Consider the following 19,489-nt stretch of genomic DNA (forward strand, 5'->3'; position numbering starts at 1 on the left):
GTCTTGCCCTGTTTGCTGTTTCCATCGGAGTTTGTGCAGTCACTTGAGCTGGGAGCGAGCACCAGGAGCCCTGGGGTTCATCTGCTATGCCCAAAGCACCCACTGGCACAGGTCAAGAGCCTGAGCTGGACCTGCTGCAGCCCTGCCAGGGTTCCTGGTGCTGAGGAGGCCCCTTGGGCAATCTCCTGCCCATCCAGTGCCCCAGATGGCATAAGACAGCTTTCTAAATATGTGTGAGGTCCAATTTTCCTCCTGGTGGCCTGACAGAAAAATCTCCTCTTTGCTGACCCCACTAAGCCTTACAAGAGTGGAAAGGACTTTCCAGGACTTCCTTTGCAAGCTCTCAGTCATTTCTGGAGCTCTTTAAAGCTGCTGAGTTTAAAGAGCCAGGCTGTTGCTCCAGGCACTTTGTGATCCCCCTGCATCCCACTGCTGATGCTTGGCACTGTGTTCTTTCCAAGGCACAGAACCTGGCTGTCCCCATCCTGTGCACCATGAGCACCCCTCACTCCCACCCACCTGAGCTTGCTGGATGAGCTTGGGGGCCATTTCCAGATGTGACTGCACCACTGCTTTTTGCTCTCACTCAGACCCAGGGCCTAAGCCACAACATCCACAAAGAAATCCCTGCTATAATTATCTCCGTGGCACTATCATTTGTTTAAGCCCTTAGTAGAGGGCTTAACTTCACGCTGCAGTGCAGAGCAATTGCCACGTTGTCAGTTAGAAAAGTCGTGGTTTCTTTTCTCTTCTTTTTTTTTTTTTTTTCCCTCTCTAAAATTTTTTCCAGATGTCTTTTTTTTTTCCTTAGGAGAAGAACAAGCAGCAGTACAATTTCAATGTGAGCCGTGACTAATCCACTGCAGAGAGCATTCAACAGCTATGTCCAGCTCCTTGGGTTATGACTCAAGCAAAGGAAACTTTGGCTTAGGGGATGTGTGACCTCTTGGAGCCATACTGGACCTACAAGTGGCACTGGGCTGCACCTGGGAGCCATGGACATTTGCGGTGGGAGGACAAGGTGCTCCAGTCTGTTGCATTAGAAGGAGCCATGGAGTCTTAGACACCATCACAAATCCAGCCTCCACAGGGACCTAGGAGGGTCACATGGAATATTTATGAATGTCTCTGTGAGTGGTATCAAGATCCACATATCAGCACCCAGGGATGGCTTTTGGGAAGTGTGCAGCCAAGTAAAGAAATGGGTGAAGATTTTCTTCTCTTGTTCTTTGCCACCGGCCTCCTGAGCTGCCTGATCACAGAGATTGCCTGTTCACTGGGAAGTGATGATGGATTCTCATTAAACCCTCCTCCATTCTTTCCCCTCTGCTTTCTCTTTCTGTCCTGTCTATATTTTTTTCCTTGTTGGCCATGGGATGTTTAGTCTTACATCTGATCTCTCACACGCAGCAGAAGTGCTGTGAGGCCGGGTGAGGAGTGAGCTGACACAGAGCCACGACACAAAGGCATCCCACAGAGCAGAGAGCCAGCACAGCCTGGCAGGTCATCACAGGCCAGTCCCTGTGCTGACATCTAAATTCTCAGCAACATCAGTGGCAAGAGTTAAGCACCCAGGTCCATGTCTCAGCCCTCTCAAAGATAGCACATAATCAAGAATGAGCCCAAACCCCAGGCAGCCAAGACAAAACACAATGTTGAATTTTGCTATGATCTCAGGTGTCCTTCACCCGGCATCCACAATCTCACTGCTGGTGCCCAGATGTCCTCAGTCCTGCTGGCTACATGAGACACCATCTTTCCCTTGCCCTGGAGAGCAGCCCCAGGGTGATCACAGGGGGATGCCACAGGGGGATCACAAGCTGCAAAGAGCTGGATTATCCACGGGGCTCAGGACAGCCCTGTATGGCACAGAGACATTCTTTAGGGATGCCCAAACTGCAGCAATTTTTGGCTACTGGTTCTCCTTTGCAGTGCAGAGCCAAGGCCATGCTGGTGCTGGGGAGCAGATGCACCTCAGATCCTCTCAGCTATGGAGAGAAGCAAGGAGAGAGGAGCTGGGTTTTCACCCTGGGCAAAGAGAGGAACAGATGGGAAAACTCGACTGCATACAAGCTTTGCTGCTTGGCTGCCTCTGGCTGGGCAGCTTCTCCAGCTGAGTTATGATCTGTAAATAGTGAGTGATGTCTGAAGAGACCACCCAATTCAGCTGAGTGGCAATTCTGGCTGTGGGTTTTGTTCAATCAGTCCAGATCTGCTGCATGATAACCACAACAGAGAGATCACTGTGCTGAGTGTCACATCTACCAGCCCAGCATTTCTCTGCCTACTTACAGCATTTCAGATATGAAATTATCTATCCTCCACATTCTCTGGGTCATTCTTTCCTCTCCCTCTCTACAAGGCAGTCACAGATAGCAGCAATATTAGGAGACAGGATGAAGAAGCAAAAACTCTGCTTTTCTCTGCATCCCCCTGAGGATGGGAAACACCAGCTCAGGGACTGAGCTACCCCGCTGAGAAATGACAGCATTTAACATTATAATTGCAGCAGGTCGAGGTGCTAGGAGGTGCAAAACCAGGCAGAGAGATGGCATTTCCCCATCCCCGTGTGCTGTCTGTCCGAGAGAGACAGAGAACTGAAAATTCAGTGCAGGCAGCTGCTGTGACAGTGACTGCTGGGAGGGCTGCGCTGGCGACTGGTCTGTCCCTGACAGGGACCCTTTGATTTTCAGCTTGATTTCTCTGGTCTATCCTTTGGAGCCAGGCTCAGGGACTGCCCACTGGGAAGCGGAGGAGAGGAAGAGACCGATTTGGAAAGCTAGAGAGGAGGAGGAGGAGGGGGAGAGGCAGAGGGAAACCCAGCCCACCCTTTGGCTTCCTCCTGCCTCCTTCTAAAACTTGCAGATTCCTCCAGCCTGTCCAAGCGCCTGAAGTTCCCTCAGCCGTGCTGCCGGGACTGCGAGGTATGGCCCGAGCTTCGCGATTGCCTTTGCTGTGCTTTTCCTCCCGACACGGGGGTCCCACAGCCCCACTCGTGGGGGTCCCGGGACCGGCTGTCCCAGCCCGGGGAGTCCGTCCAGTGCTGGCAGTGCGTCACTCGGGATGGGGGGCTGGACGTTCTCCACCCCAAGCGGTGCCTTTAGAGACCCCTGCTGACTTCACCTCCTTCTCCTCTTCCCAGCATTTCCCCTTCTAAACTGACTATCTCTCAATTTCTCTGCCAGAGCTTTAATGCTTTGGAGGAATCTGACTGTAAAGGTTTAACTTGCCCTCATTCTTCTCTCTCCTCCCTTTTTCCCCCTCTGTGTTTTCAGCTGGTGGGTAGTTCTTTAGTGAGATCCATGACACCAAGGTCTGGGCACATCAAACCAACCTGCAGAGAAAATTAGATGTAGTTAGGAACAGTCCCCACTTCTCCCAGCCTGAGGTGTGTTGGCAGGTGATGTTTTACTCACCAGAGTATCCAGAGGAAGAACAAAAGAGCGGCTGGCTTCATGTCAGCGGTTTTATTTTTTTCACTGCAGCCGGTCTTATTTCTCCTTTGGAAAAAAAAAAAAAAATACACACGGCTTTTTGTTCCAAGCAAACTCTGAAATCTTTTCAAGTCTGCTGCCCTGGCTTGCCAAACTCTGGCTGATCGACTGTTAGGGAGACGGAGATTGCAGGAGAGGAGGAGCAAAGCTCTTTCGGGGTGGGTTTTTTTTATTTTTTCAAGTTTTAAGAACTTGGGTTCCGTCGGGCACAATTTTAGGTCCACACAGAAGAGACGAGGGCTCATTTCCTTTAAAGGCAGCCGCTGTCCTTCCCGGCCCGCTGCCGTGACAGTCTCACTCTGCTCTTTGTGTCCCTTCTCTGAGAAAGCATCTAGCCAAAAAAAAAAGGGAAATTTAACCGGTTGGGGGCTGAATCCCCACCCAAACCGAAAGGCAGAAGTTTCAAGTCGGAGTGAAACCGGGGGTACCGGCAATGTCACCAGTACTCCCGAGTCCTCAGAGGCGACCAACTTGAAGCAGCCCAAAAACTCAGCATCCCTCCGAAAGGACAGAATTTAATTGCAGCCGTTTGTTAGGGTCGACCAGACGAGTTTTAATAGGAAAAGAAAAGCTGTGGCGTCCGGCGCAGCAATTAAAGCCAAGCCATTGTCTGCCACATCGGCAGGAGCAGGGGTGCGAGCGGTGTTGGGAGGGGGAAGAGCAGAAATAAACTTTTCGAACTTTTTTTGAAGCCCTTCCTTCCACAACACTCTGCTCTCCCATGACTCAGCCCCAGAGGAATGTCGGCTCCCATGGAAACATTTTCTGGGTCCTCTGGTCCGAGGGATGTTGGGGCTGTTATCGCTGGAGCGCTTGTGGCAGGGCAGGTCCAGGGAGTGCTTTGGAGATGGTTTGCATTTTTGCAGAATATTTATCGGACAGTTTATTCTCTGCCTCCTTTGTGGAGCTGTGCGGGATCAGCTGGTGGCACCCCCGGGGCCGGAGGGACCTCCCGCATCTGGCACAAACCGTCCGGGCTGCTTTTGACACTGCCTTAGGTCCAGCCCACACAAAAGTAAAAGCTCAGGCAGGACAGCAAAATTCTGTCTCGCCTGTCTGCACAGGGCTCATCCACGAGTGGCTGCCTGCAGCCCACGGCACATCCAGGCTCTTTTCTTGGTACTAATTTAAGTGTTTTCCGTTATGGATTAAATCTGTAACCTGGAGAAACTATGGCAGCTTCGGCAAAGAGCTGTGATGGGGCTGGCCTCTTGCTGTTGTATCAGCAAGCCCTGTAAGATCTGGGCGTTTCTGAGCTCACACCGAGCGGCTCAGCTCCCAGCACAGGGAATGGCTTCACACAGTGCTGTGGGGTAGCCGCGTCTTTAATGACTCTACACGGGCACATAGGGTAGGGGGATTTTTTTTCCCCTGCTTTGTTTTACTCAGAGTAGTGTGTGTGTGAGTTAAAGGGAATTTCACATCCATTTAAGCCTTGCATGGCTCTCTGAGCCTGCACAGTGTGTGAGAAGGGTCTGTGCAGGTGGCAGGAGCCAGGCTGGCTTCTGCCCAGTCCCCTGCCCTGCTCCCCAGGCACCCAGGGCCTGCACACTGGGTGCAGCACATCTGGGTGAGCCAGCACTGAACGTGCAGGGGCCTGTTCAGCAGGGAGCTTCATGGGAACTCACACAAACATCTCCGGCTTCAAATGGAATTTCAGCCTGGGAGTGGCTGCTGAGTAAAGCTCAGAGGGTCTTGCCTGCACAGGGAGGGCAGGGCAGGCAGTGGGGACCCAGCCCTGGTGTTGTGTCTCTGTGGGGGTCACACTTGGTCACCCATCTGCACCTTCAACACTGTGACCCCAGTTGGGTTTGGCAGAATCTTTTTCTGGAGCAGCTTTGCCTTTAGACTCAGAGTGAGGTGGGGGAATGTCAGATCCTCCAGAGACTTGGAGGAGCAGTGAGCAGAGGGAGGGTGGGTGCAAGAGACCCTGCTGCCGTGCTGGGGTGCAGGCAGGAGCTGAGGCACGGCAGGGCTGTGTTCCCCATTCCTGCCTCCGTGGCTGCAGTGGGAGGAGGCAGCAGAGCCCCTCGCCCGGGTTAGCAGGGGTGGCAGCCGGGGTGAGGAGGAGCTGTCCAAGTGGCCAGGGAGAGACTCCTCCCCACGCTAACGTGGCATCCCAAAGGGCTTACGCAACCCTGGCCAGGGCCAGCGACACATGGAGCCCGCTCCACCATCCATGGAGCCTCTCCTGGAGGCTGCACCGGCCCCAGCAGTGTCCTCCCCAGCCCACAAAGGCCCCAGCTGAGGTCCCCAGGAAAGACCCAGCAGCACAGAATCTCTGTGCATCACTGTGGGGAGCATTCTCCATCAGAAGGAGCTGATGATGGTGCCACAAGCTAGGGGGGAGCGTGGTAAACAGTTCCCTGAGCAGCTTTATGGAGGTGCTGAGGGTCAGCCTCTGCCCTCTCTACCTCCCGTGGTTTTCTTCTTTGGGGTATGGCTGCAAAATGCAATGAGCAGCTGGTGCTGAGGGCCATGCTGGAGAGGTGAGCCATTGGGAGGGGGTTAGGGGAGCTAAGTGGGAGCTGAAGTCCCCATGTAGGATGGAAGTGGGATCAGGTCTTGAAAAATCTGCATAGCCCATGGTGCCCTGTTGCCTGCTCAATCCACTGCATTCAGGAGGGCAGGCCTGAGGAGAGGGTGGGTGACCATGGAGCTTCTCTTATTCTATATTCAGCAGCCCTTTCTGTGCTGCTTTCCAGCATCCTGCAAAGTGCTGGTGTCTGTAGATTCCTTTAGGATACAGAAGGGCCTAAGTCCCTGCTTGCTAAAATCTTTTTCCCTGCTTGCTAAAATCTTTTTCCCTGTTTTCTTCTGTCCAAAATGACCTCCTGGCTGTACCCCCCTTGCTGCCCTCTGCCCTCCAGGGGCTCACAAAGCAGTGCCAGGCATTCCCAGTGCAGAGCCCCTCAGGGATCCTCCCAGCTCCCTCAGCTGGGGGATGGATGCTGAGCTCCTGGTGTGGCCCAGCTGCCAGCTCCAAAGAGCATCCTCTTGGATAGCAGGACCATGGTTGCTCCACAAGGAGGGAGACTTGTACCATGGACCATGTTATCCTGATGGAGCAACCCTGTGTGCAGGGCTCCTGAGCTGTTATTTCAGGACTTTTGGCCACCAGGCATTCAGGAATGACCATTTGCAACCCAGCCAGGGGCTCACAGACTCTGGAATGTCCTCACTGCACAGCTTTGCCTCCAAAAAGTTGTTATTTTATAATAAATTTGTTTTACCATCTAAGGCACAAGACAGTTCTGCAGAGGTTGTTTGCTCAGACTTTTTCATGCTCCTTCTTCCTCCAAACACAACACTGGCAGCTCCAACTGTCTGCTGGCTCCTAGCAAACACCTAATTCCCTGACCCCACTTACTACATGCCCAGACTTTGAAATTCAAGGCTTTTTAAAGCTTGGGGAAATGATCTAAGATGGCCTTGGCATGTGGTTGGGTTCTTCTTAATTCCACCTTCCACATGTGCATGCACTGCCCTCTCCTCCAGGCTGGGCATTGCCCAGTGAGCATCACTGAACCTCAGAGCACCTTCCAAAGCAAACAAGCCCCTGGGAGAAGCCCAGGAGGAGCCTTTACTAGCCAGGGGATACCAGCAAGGAGGAGATGGCCTCCAACATCACCTGTACTTTTCCATGTTACTCCCCAGACAACCCTTGCAGGAAGAAAGAACCAGTGATCTCTGCTGGCAAATGCTGGCAGAGCTCACAGAAACCTCCAGAACAAACAAGATGAAGGGAAGGGACAGCTCACACCAAGCAGGAGAGGAGGGAGCTGCTCAGCTGCAGCCTCAACAGAGCCAAAGAGCTCATCACCCCTCCCCACAGCCCCAAAGAGCTCATCACCCCTGCCCACAGCTCATCACCCCTCCCCTTCACACCACCACAGCAGCCATCCCCACCACCCCCTCCCAGCCCTCTGACATCCCAGAAAAGCTGCCCTCCATTCCCTGACCCCTGTTTTGCACAGACACCCCACTAGAGTCTGGGTGAGGTCCTGAGATTGGAAAGAGGATTTTCTCTGAGTGGCCAAACCTCTTTGAATCAGGAAGCAGAGCCCAGCTGGGTTGGTGCCCTGGCAGCCCAGCTTTGGTGTGGCTGTATACCCAGAGAGCTGCTGTGTATGAGGAGGAAAAGGCTGCAGTGACATTGGATACCCTGGGAGACAAGGAGAAATCTCATCCAACGCTTTCTGTCCCAGCAAATCCCTCTCAGTGGCTGGCCCCAGGGCGGGCTGGGTGCAGGTGGAGCGGAGGAGGGCAGGCGGAAAGGAAGGTTTGGCAGGGGCACGGGTCCCCTCGCTGGCAGGGGAGAGGACAGGGGTGTTCCAGTGTCCCCGCGGGTGGAAGGAGCGGGCAGCCCCCACGGGCAGCAGCGCGATGCCAGCCGCATACTAAGCGGGCAGCTGAGCTCCTCTCCCCCGCACACAGAGCGCTCAGCCCTGCCAAACAGGAACCGGGGGGGACAAGGACACGGGGATGTCACCAGCTGTGCTCTCCTGGCTCACACCGCAGCTGCTGCCTCTCCTGCGGGGGCTTAGCAACTGCCCAGACTGGGAGGGTGCAAAGGGCTCGTCCTTCTGGAGCTCGTCTCCCAGCAGGGCACAACCTCAATGTGCCTTGGATCCCTCAAAACCAGTCTGGAGACCCTCGGGTCTGAGCAGCAAAGGGAAAAACAATAGACACCCCAACATTTTGGGGTGTTGGGGATGATAGATTGGTCTCTGATACCCCTAGGGATGTCTGTATCCATGGGGGAAAGGGTCCTTTTCTAAAGGATTTAATTCTCAAGTGCTCTGTCTCATTGTCTCTCTGTTATCTCTTTCCTTCATCCACTTCCATATTTTTTCTGATTGGCAACTAAGATGATAGAGTTTCATTCTTTGTACCTGGCACTCATATCAGGGGATTTTTAACATGAAAAATGTGGGGGGATTGGTGAAAAAAAACCCTCCAGGGAAGGAAATAGCCATTTTGACTGTGATTTTCCTAAAGGTAACCAGGAGAGCAACAGACATCTAAACCCCACTGTCTCATTTTGCAAAATCAAACAAATTTATCTTGGAAACACAATTTGGCCCAAGATTTTGGCTAGGAAAGCCAGCATGTGGGTCTGTAACACTGAACAGACGAGGCAGGAAATGGAGAGAATGCCTTCCTCAAAGTGTCTGCTCAGCCTGGAGCCCAGCAGCACACAGGGGCCTCCTTCCTCATCCCTCCTTTTCCTCTGCTTTATTCAAGGTCTGCTGAAAGATGAGGGCCTGGATTTTTTTCCTTCTCTGCCTGGCAGGCAAAGCCCTGGCAGCTCCGGTAAGTGCAGCAGGCAGCAGAGCCTCTGCTGTTGGGGTTGTCCATTTGGAGCAGCCAATGGGGATTTGCTTTTATAACAAATAAAGTACTGAGGAATGAGGGACAGCTTGAGGGCGGCCCTACTGCCTGTTCCAGTGGGTCACCCCCCTTGGACCCTCACTCATGTGCATTTTCCTCTGCAGCAGGAGGCTCTGCCCGATGAGACAGAGGTCATCGAAGATCCCACCACAGAGGTAGGTGGTTCTTCCCTCCTCCTCACCCAACCCCTCAGCACCCACTGCACTGCAAAGAGCATCTCCAAAGCTCTGGGGAGCCATGGGGGGCTGCTCTGCCCCCCAGGATCTGGGGCTGTGCACCCACAGCAGAAACACCAACCTCTTCTGCAGGAGCCTGTGGGGGCTAATCCTGTCCAGGTGGAGGTGGGAGAGTTCGAGGAACCCACGGAGGATGTAGAGGAGATTGTTGCAGAGAGTAAGTCACTTTTCCACTGCCCTCCAGCTGGCAGGGACACTGTCCCCTCCCCGTGTCGGGGAGCTTTAGCCACCCCAAATAGTGAGGGGCTCCTTTGGGAAGGGCTGTAGCACAAGGATGATACCAGCCTGGATGCACATTCAAAGCAAGAGGCACATGGCCTCTTCCAGCCCTGGGCTCTCTGTAACCCCATCTTTGCAACAGAAAAGCCATTGGTGTGGCTACAGAAAGGAGTCCAGGATTAGCCCCAGGGCTAACATGGACTTCTGGAACCCTTCACATCTTCCCAGTTTGACAACAGATGTGGGGAGCTGTCCCTGGTGAAGTCTCAGTCTTCCCTCTGAGCTGAGGTGCCCTGAGCCTCTCGTGGGAGGTGAGGATGTGGCTGGCTCTGACTTTGCTCCCCTCCTGCTCCAGACCCCTGCCAGAACCACCATTGCAAGCACGGCAAGGTGTGCGAGGTAGATGACAACAACTTGCCCATGTGTGTGTGCCAGGACCCCTCCAGCTGCCCTGCCACCGCCGGCGTCTTCGAGAAGGTGAGGGCAGCATCTGCTCGGTGCCCAGGGCAGGGAGGGACCCACATGGGCTTTGCCAGAGATGGTGACATGTGGAGACAGAGTCAGGGTGGCTGGTCCCCGTCTGGTGGTGAAGAAGGAGCCCTTGCCCACCCCAGGAACAAGCTAAACATCTCATCTGGAGGCTCTCCCTGTCTCTCACGCAGCATCTCCCCTTCCTGTGCAGGTCTGTGGCACTGACAATAAGACCTACGACTCCTCCTGCCATTTCTTTGCCACCAAGTGCACCTTGGAGGGAACCAAGAAGGGACACAAGCTGCACCTGGACTACATTGGACCTTGTAAATGTAAGTGGAGCCACTCCCTCAGACCTCTAACTGGGCACACCCCCCATGCTCACAGCCTGGTGGAGAGAAAAGGTCCTGGCAAGCTCAGAGAGCCAAGGTGGGAGGGCACTGGGGCTGTGTCCAGGGCGTGGAGCTGCATGTGCAGATGCTGCACTGAGCCCTGTGTGTGACTTGCAGTCATCCCTGCCTGCCTGGACACAGAGCTGACCGAGTTCCCCCTGCGCATGCGGGACTGGCTCAAGAACGTGCTGATCACGCTGTACGAGCGCGACGAGGACAACAACCTGCTGACTGAGAAGCAGAAGCTCAAGGTGGGGCACAGGTGAAGGGGTCTGGGAGCTCACCCCCACAGTGGAGGCCAGCACAGACAGGGAGCCGATCCAGAATGACCTGTGGGATTGAGCCTTGCACCCCATATCTCTGCTGACAAGGCTTGCCACCTCTCCCATGGCAGGTGAAGAAGATCCATGAGAACGAGAAGCGCCTGGAGGCCGGTGACCACACCGTGGAGCTCCTGGCCCGGGACTTTGAGAAGAACTACAACATGTACATCTTCCCTGTGCACTGGCAGTTCGGGCAGCTGGACCAGCACCCCATTGATGGGTGAGTGCCAGCAGAGCAGGACGAGGACCCCAGAACCATCTCCTGCCTGAGGACCAGGGTGATTTGGCAGTAGAAGGTGTCGAGGCAGGCTGGAGATGTGACACATGTGGGTGGCTGGTGGCAGAGGTTCTGGCAAACCAGGGTGGGGTAGAGGCACCTTTGCCTCTTGCAAGCTGCTCTTCTGCAGGAAGAGGGGCCTCCCCCAGCCCCAGCTGCTCCCACCTCCCTTGAGTGTGGAAATTCTCTCTTCTCAGATTTACTGTTCTATGATAGTGCCCTAAAATATCTTAGTCCAAAGGCCCTGGGATAACTTCAGCAGCTGAGATAGCAGCTGCTGGCTTAGCTGTGGGCTGCAGATGGGCATGGGAGTGATCACACACTCAGGCCTGTGGGGTGGGGGCAGCTGGCAGGGACCCCCAGCTGGTGGCTATTTTGTGACCAGCCCTTGACCCTCGTGACACTCAGTGGCTGATACTGGGAGTGCACAGGGACAGCAGCCAAAGCAGAGAGCTGGGGCCAGCACCTTCCCTCCCTTGAGGGTGTGGTGACCTTGGCAGGTACCTGTCCCACACGGAGCTGGCCCCGCTGCGTGCCCCCCTGATCCCCATGGAGCACTGCACCACTCGCTTCTTCGAGGCCTGTGACCTGGACAACGACAAGTACATCGCCCTGGAGGAGTGGGCCAGCTGCTTTGGCATCAAGGAGCGTAAGTACCCAGGAGGAATGGGGCTGGGGGGAGGCTGAAGAGCACCCCCAGAACCCCCACTGTGGATGAAGCAATGCATCACTGCCCTGGCTGAGGGGAAGCAGGGGGAGTGGGAAGGGTGCAGGAACAGTGGGAGCCTGGCAGTATCCACCTCCTAACTTTGTCTCTCTCTTTTCCTTCCACAGAGGACATAGACAAGGATCTTGTGATATAAACGCTCACCTTCCTCACCTTCCTGCACGGCTGCCAACTTTGTCATGATTTAACTTTCCCACTTCCTTTGGTTTTTAAACTGCTTTGTTTTGTTTTTCCCTGGGAACAAGGTGCTAATATAGGTCTAAACATATGTAGTAACGGTGCTAAGAGAAATAACAGTCCTCATTCATAGCCTTATCTATCACCACTAGATTACTCACCCAGCTGTTTCCACACACTGTTACCAGCCTTTTCTCTCTCCTACGTCTTTACTGCTGATTGTTCCTGTGCTAAATATCCGCTCTGCCTCACCATCCACTCTCAGATCGACTTCTCTTAACTTCTCGCTAACAACACGTTCCTGGACACTCAGACACACAATCCTCTCAGCTGATTCACCACCCCAGGCGCAGATGCCAGCGAGGGAAGGCAGAGCCAGAGGATGCAGGAGGATTGGGTTCTCAAGCAGAGCAGCTGCAGGTGACATTTTGGCCACCCAGCTCGTGGTAGGAAGGATGGAGAGGGGGTGAGAAAGACAGAGAGTGGTAGGATTTTGTTTTCCCTTTTTTTTTTCCCCTCCCATTCCCAGGGTTTAGCAGTTATTGGGCACAGAAAAAAAAAAAAAAAGATAAACTGAACCAGCGAATAGGGAAGCACACAGAATTTAAAACAAATAAGATGAAATTATTCCCATCCTGTAAAATCCTCTTGAATAATAAAGGTTTGAAAGTGCTACATGCTTCACCATCACTCAATGACCACGCTGCTGTCGTGTTTTCTGTGTGGCTGCCTGTTCCCCCGGGTGTGTGTGACTCACCTTGGTGCTGTCATTCAGCTGCAGGTGAGACAAAGCTCTTGGCTCTCCCCAAATCACAGTGGCCTTAAGCACTTCCCACCCCTCTGCCTTGGCTGTGCCTAAATTCCAGCCCTGCTCTTCCAGGGAAGCTGTGTCAGACTTGGAAGGGATATTTCCGCCCAGAAAGTGGCGTGTTTGCCACATGCTCGAGGGAAAGGCTGTAATATTTTTTTCCTGTTGTGGATTTAAGGGATGCAAAGGATGGAAGGGAGAAGGTATTTTGATTTTGCTTTATAAGAGAGGGTCCTGACAGGAGCAAAGTGATGGTTAAATCTCACAGGCTGAGAACCCTTTTTTTACCTCTGAATGTTCCCTGTGCCTTATATTATTAAATTCCTGCCACAGTGTGAGCAACCTGATGAGTTTCTGTAATAAAAAATACTGATTTGAAACACTGACAATAAACCAGCCTGCAATGTCCCTCCGTTTCATCCCATCCTGGTGAGAGGGACTGCCCCCTCAACACCAACCTCGTGCATGGGTTCAAGTTGTTACCACAGGTCTTCCAGCCCCAAAAAAGTTTCTGGTCCAAGGTAAGCTGAGGTGTTTCTGCCCATTCCAGCCCATCACTGTAAAGGGCTGGGGGAATATTGGATGGGAAACATGTGGGCAGAGATGGGGTCACTGCAGCAGCCAGCACAGACACTCATGTGACTCTCAGGCACTTGCTTTCATCAGCAATAAAATCCCTGGGAAAGGCAAAAAGGCACAAGAGTAGGAAAATAAACACCCCCATTTGCATGGGCTAAAAATAGCCAAGTTTCAAGAGCTCTGGCTCAGCTGTGAGGTCCCTGCTGACAGCCCCTGTGGAATGTGCAGTGCTCCCAGCAGGGCTGTCAGGTCAGATCCTGCACAGGGTCACTCCTGGCTGCAGAGCCGGTGCAGATCCCACAGGACACAGACACTTTGTATGGCCAGGGTGTTTGCCCCCCGTGGGAAAGCTAAGCCCAGAGGAGCCAGGTAAAGCACAGCACCCCTTCCCCCTGGCCACACTGCCTCCCAGGGCTCTTAGCCAAAGAGGGGCTCTCTGTGGACACAGTGAGTGCCTCCACACTGCAGGAGCAGCTGCTACAAACTGGCAGACCTGACACAGAGAAGGGCACCACTGCCCATGACCCCTGCAAGAGCCAGCTGGATGTGACCCACCTCCAGGCCTGGAGAGATGTTGAGAGAAGGTTTGGGTAGGTGAGAGGACAGGAAGACAGGCAGGGGCTGCAGGAGATCAGCCATCCTGTGCAAACTGCTTTCCAGTCACTCCCTCTCAGCCAGAAACCCTCTCTCTGCTCCCCTGGGAGAGGCAGCTCCTCCACTCCTTCCAGCTCAGCCCTCCTGCCAGTGCCACCATACAGGCACGGGAGCCTGGGTCCTGTGCAGGGGAAGGCTTTGCAGCCCTGCTCTCCCCCGCCTTCCCCTCTGGTGCACGAGTCAGCCCTGAGTCCCAGCAAGCTCAGGAAAGCCAGCAGGCTGCCCCGGGAGAGCTGGGTATCACGGCTCTGAAGGTGCTGTGATCCCTCTCTGAGGCGATGTCCCTTCCCCTGGGACAACACTACTGTCCCAGCAGTCTGGCAGAGCCCAAAGGAGCCAACCCAGTGCTATAACAAAGTGCAGCTGGCCTGGCTTTGAGCATCAGCATGAGCTCAGGAGTTCTGAGCTGGGGCTCTCTTAACCCTTCAAAGGTCACAGCCTGAAGTATCAAGTGGTTGGAATTTCACTGCCTTGGGGCAAATGCCATACAAGGGGTTATGTCAGGACTTGAGGAATAAGCTGGCCTCTTTGAGCTTTCAGACCCAGACAGTCAGCAAGGGTGGAACAGAACAGCCCTTTCCCTGTTGGAGTTGAAATGGAGCCTCCCCGTGCCTGCACAACAGTAAAGAAACTCCCCTGTACTTTCCGAGTGGAAATTCTCCCTGTGGTTTGTGCCGACTGAGGACACAGTTTGCAAACCTAAAAAAGAAAAAAAAATACCAACAAACGAAATAGAAAACTAACAGACAGATCTGGATCCAAAACCAGCACCAGCCTGACCCAAGTGCTACAGTGCATCTGCAGAGATGGCTCCTTTTGGTGCAGTTACCCACTGAGCCAAGTCCTGCATTCAAGAGAGGAAAGATGGGGCAGGCAAAGATTTCTGTAGAGATTTGTGCTGTCCTGTTTTCCCAACTCTTACTATTGTAAGAGAGACAAACTGTGGCATAAATACTTCATTAAGGTTTGTGGCTGAAATGTACAAAATGCAGGTGATGCAAAAGGTGACAAGCCATGGATCACCAGGACTACTCCAGTTACACACCTGGAAACAGCCTGGACTCAGAGCCCCACTGTTTGTGAGGTGCAGCTGCACCTGGAGCTGCTTCTGCTCTAGCTAACAGTGACATTGGGAAGCCATGGAATTAAACTCATCCTACAGCACAGAATCATGCAATCACAGAAAACTCTGAGTTGGAAGGGACCCACAAGTCCAACTCCTGCGACAGGACAGCCCCAAGAATTGCAGCATGTGTCTGAGAGTGTTGTCCAAATGCTTCTAAAAATCGGGCAGGCACTGTGGCCACTTTTCTTGGGAGCCTCTTCCAGTGCCCAACACCCTCTGGATATTTGATAATATCCAACTTAAGCCACTCCTGATGCAGCTTCACATCATTCCCTCAGGCTCCATGTGTGAAGGCTGGTATTTCACACAGGTTTGAGTCTCATCAGCTAAAATCAGCCCTGCAAAGGAGGACTGAACCATGTAACTGAGGGCTTTGACCTGTGTTCAGGTACCCAGAGTGGTGGGGTCGATTGAGTCACCATTCCCAGCGGGAATCTCACACACAGGTCTCTGCCACAGCAGTTCAAGCACTCCCAGAATTACTGAGGGGGGATCTTATCATGGGTCTGGCACAGACGGTGTCCCCCAGTATCAGGATTTCCTCCACCCTTCTGCCCTGCTCCGGCCTGAGGAGCAGTTCCCAAACTGCCCATATCCCCTATGGAGCACCCTTTTCTCTTAAAATCCCATATATTTCAAAGATGGATGAAATCTTGCCCAACCTCCAGCGAGGAGACAATACCGGGGGAAACCCTTCGAGGGACGCATCTCCTGCGGCCGGCCTGGAGGGAGGGCAGAGGGGAAGGAATCAGACACACTTTTGTCTGCCCCCTGAAACTGTGAGAGGCGCGTCCTCTCCTTCCTCCCCGTCCCGCTCCTCCCCGGGCCGGTCCCATCCCCGGCAGCGGCGCGGAGCGGCCGGCGGGGGGAGCGATGCGGCCGGGGATGGAGCCGGGGCTGCGGGGAGGCTCTGCCGGAGCGGAGCGGGACGGGCAGCTTGTCCCGGGGCTGCCCGGGCATAGGGAGAGAGGAGAGACCTGCTCCCGCAGCCCTCAGCTGAGGGCTCTGCCCTTCGGAGCGGCTCGGAGACCTGGTGCCTTTAGGGCTACGTCCCCACCACGCTGGGCTACTGCATCCCATTGCATCCCATTACATCCCATTGCATCCCATTGCATCCCATTACATCCCATTGCATCCCATTGCATTCCATCCCATCCTATCCCGTCCCATCCCATCCTGTCCCATTTGCTAAACCCTTTAGACACAAAGCAGTTGATCAAATTTCAGGCTAAGTTTTGCCAGGGGGTCCACTCTGAACCTCATGATTCAATGGAGGCTCTTCCTTACCCTTTCCACTCTTATCCTTTTGTGTCTCTGGTCTCCAAGCAAATCCTTTTGAGATGATTTTGGTCGCTTTTCCTCTGTGTGCTTCATCCAGGTAGGAAGTGACAGAGTGGATGCTGCCCCATCAAACTCTGTTAAGTTGCAGTTTGACAAACTTACATTCAAACTTGCTTTTGCTGACACCTTTGTCAGTGACTCTTTAAGTGACCTAATGACACCATCCCATCTCACCCTGAGGTGCCCAAGCTCCCCCCAGCCCTTCTGGAGCACAGACCATTTTGCACTCTAAAGGATTCATGGCTTTTATGATTCCAAACTTTGTGTTTTGCAGCTCGCTTTGTCTTCCTCACTACCATTCCCTCTAATTTTTGAACCTACTGGCTGGTCTTAACTTGATTTGCTGGAGCATAAAACCACAGCCATGGCATTCCTCTGGGTGGCCTGAGGACAGAGAGAGGATGCAGACAGACAGACAGACAGACAGACAAGTACTTCACTGCACAGTGATGCTGAATTCTAGCAGGAGCTGGGCTTGGCCATATGCTCTGGTGCCGAGGTAATTGCACAGTAAGTAATTATTTGTGTCAGGTTTTATCCAGTTTCTGCACTGCCCATGGAGAACTTCCATTACTTTCTGTGTTATGTCCTACCACATAAACAAGGGCCATTTCCCAACTGAGCCCATTTTTTGCCAGGCTCAGTATTATGCTCCTAATCAAAGAAACTCTGATTCTGTGATTCTTGGGAAACAACTCGCCCCAGGACACATTTTTATGTGCATTCCCTACATTTTTCTTAATTTCATATTCCTTTTGATTGCTACTCCATCTGGATTAGAGACACTGCACAAGTCTCTTGTTTTTTCTTGTCCAAACACCTCACTGATCACCTTCACTGCCTGGGTTTTGGAGACTCTGCTGCCATCAGCTCTGGGGCCAAAATTCTCCACGCACAAAGCCAAGCCTGACCACAGCCTGATGGTGACTGTTTGCAGCTGCCCAGGGCAGTTATGGCACCACAACCATGCCTGGCAGGACAATTCCTGGTGGCTGGGGCTACAGGGCTTTTCACAGCCAGGAGCAGTGTAAAAATACCACAGGACTCCTACACTGAGCATCCAGTGCTGACCAGCCAGGTAATGCATTTCCTTCCCGTGAAATGAGGGATCTCCTGGAAAGTGGAGGCTCTTTCTCCCCCAACACCAGTGTCCCCAGAAAGGCTGCTTCAGCTCACAAGTGCCTGAACTGGATGCAGTCTGGAAGCTGGGTTAATATCTGGGTCAAGTATCACCACTTGTTTGCTCTGCTCCTTCTCCCTGAAGCATCTGCTGTTGAGAGCAGAGAGTCAGGGCAGACCTTTGGTCTGACCCAGTCCTGCTGCTCTTCTGCATTAACCACACCTGCAATCATGCCCTGTCTGCTTGGGCTTGAGCAGCACCATTCATCCTGCAGGATTCCTGTTGTTTCCTCCTGGTCATGTTGTCCTTAATGAAAACCTTACCTTATCTTCTATCAGATGATTCCCCCTTCACTTGAGAGCCAGCTCCAGGTTTTAGCTCTGGTGCAGATTTTCATGCCCTTCAAAGAGTCATTCCCCATTCTGAGCACTGCCCACATGCTGTCTGCTTGGTGAGCCTTTATCCTGCTCCACAGGAATAATTTCCTTTTCCTTTACAGCTTGCTCATCCAGGAGTATTTTACTTAACATATCTTGTTTGCATCCTTCTCCTTTGCCTGGCAGCTGGCATCGGATGAACTACCTGTGGCAGGAAGAAACATGCTGTAATAATCAGAGGGGAAATCTGGAGGGCTCCAGAGGTTTGTTGCCCTTCAGAGGCAGATGCCCATATCCCTTGCACATTAACCATAACACAGGGCCTGTGCATACAGATGTTCTCAAGCCAGTGCTGGCAAACTTCAACCCCTGGCCATGGAAACTCATTTCCCCTGGAGATCTTGGCATGGCAGACAGACTGGAAGGAGAATGAATTTCCCTCTCCATATGCAAAGGGCAGAAGAGGAAGGGAGGAGAAGACCATCCTCTTCTCCTTGGCTGCCTCTGCCTAAAATCTGGCGGGGATCAAAGTGCTGCACCTAGAGCTCACACCTACAACCCCCTGCCCGTGCTGCCCACAGGGAGGAGAGCAGGGCTGGGAGCCAAGCAGCCTCCACAGCCCTGGGCACCGCGGGGCTCAGCCCAGCACTCCCACACTGCTGTGCCCATCCCTCCTCCTGCCACCCTCAGACCCCATCACCACCACACAGCTGCAGTCATCACAGGCATGCAGGCAACGACCCCCTGGCAGACCCAGTCCTCCTGCTCTGGATGGTTCCTCTCCTCAAGGACGCTCAGGTCTAGCTTGAGAAGCCAAATGTTAGCTGAAGAGGAACTCCTTTGGAAAGGAGCTGGGCTGGGATGTCAGGGCACACCTTGCTGCTCCAGCAGCCAGCCCCCCCCTCCACAGCCCCAAGCTTGGGGCTCTGCTGAGGGCTCCCCTTTTCCTCCACGCTGGAGCTGTGGCTGACTTCCCTGCTCCTGGCCTCCAGCTGTACCTTTAACATGTGTGGGCAAACCCAGGTTCCTGAATGCAACTCGGTTCAAGGCAAAGGTGTTGGGGCACGTTCCGTTCAGGAGAGAAGGAATGATTGAATTGCTGGGGAAAGGCCAGCCTTGGACTGCCAAAGCTGGGAGAGGCCTGGCTTCCTGATCCAGCCCTGTCTGGGAAGGCTTTGAATGGACCCAGGGAGGAGACAGAGAGGGATGGAATTGCTGGCAGCCACAGGGACAGAGGAAACAAGATGGGGTTGAGACATGCCCCTGCTGTAAAGGTTCCTTCTGTGAGGATGCCAGAGGATCTGTGAAGAGAGTGAATGAACCTGCCTTGGCATCCCTGTTTCTTTGGAAATGTTTCCTCTTTCCATGCAGGTGTGAGAGCAAAAATCTTCCCCCTCCATGCAGACCAAACCAAGACCAAATGGCAGAGCTGTGCTTCACACACACACGTGCACACCCACGCACAAACAGGGTGTCTTGGGTTGTCTGACAAGCTTCTACTTCTTCTTCCATGTTCTGTTCCCTCTCTTGCTTCTCCCTGGGCCCAGCTTATCCTCACACAGCTCCTTCCATCCTAGTGAGTTAAGCTGAGAGTAAAGCTGAGTCCAGGTGGCTCTGACTCTGTGGGTACCACACCAGCCCCACAGAGAACAGGAGCTTGTTCTGGGGCTTGTTAACCCAAGAGACAACTCTTGGTGGGTGGGTGCCTCTGGATGGGAGTCATCCATTCATCCATCCATCCATTCAAACCCTCCATCTCTGCACTCCCTCTCCC

At 53.4% G+C, this 19,489-nt stretch overlaps 1 protein-coding gene and 1 long non-coding RNA gene across 2 annotated transcripts; one reads left to right on the forward strand and one right to left on the reverse strand.

Annotated features, from left to right (window-relative positions):
• The first annotated feature begins 2,851 nt into the window (after positions 1-2,851).
• SPARC (secreted protein acidic and cysteine rich) lies at positions 2,852-12,911 on the forward strand. The gene is made up of 10 exons (XM_059859901.1): positions 2,852-2,924; positions 8,742-8,810; positions 8,993-9,043; positions 9,197-9,281; positions 9,699-9,820; positions 10,026-10,146; positions 10,324-10,457; positions 10,601-10,749; positions 11,307-11,455; positions 11,641-12,911. Exons 2-10 carry the CDS (start codon positions 8,754-8,756, stop codon positions 11,667-11,669), a joined length of 897 nt encoding a protein of 298 aa, XP_059715884.1. The 5' UTR covers positions 2,852-2,924; positions 8,742-8,753; the 3' UTR covers positions 11,670-12,911.
• Positions 2,923-18,520, reverse strand: LOC132334126 (uncharacterized). The gene is made up of 4 exons (XR_009488343.1): positions 18,469-18,520; positions 17,662-17,920; positions 3,417-3,825; positions 2,923-3,334 (listed from the first exon to the last, which is right to left on the reverse strand). It is a non-coding gene; the product is annotated as an uncharacterized LOC132334126 (long non-coding RNA).
• Between the last annotated feature and the right edge of the window lie 969 nt (positions 18,521-19,489).

Source organism: Haemorhous mexicanus, chromosome 15, assembly GCF_027477595.1.
Source record: "Haemorhous mexicanus isolate bHaeMex1 chromosome 15, bHaeMex1.pri, whole genome shotgun sequence".
In the NCBI taxonomy this organism is placed as follows: Eukaryota; Metazoa; Chordata; class Aves; order Passeriformes; family Fringillidae; genus Haemorhous; species Haemorhous mexicanus.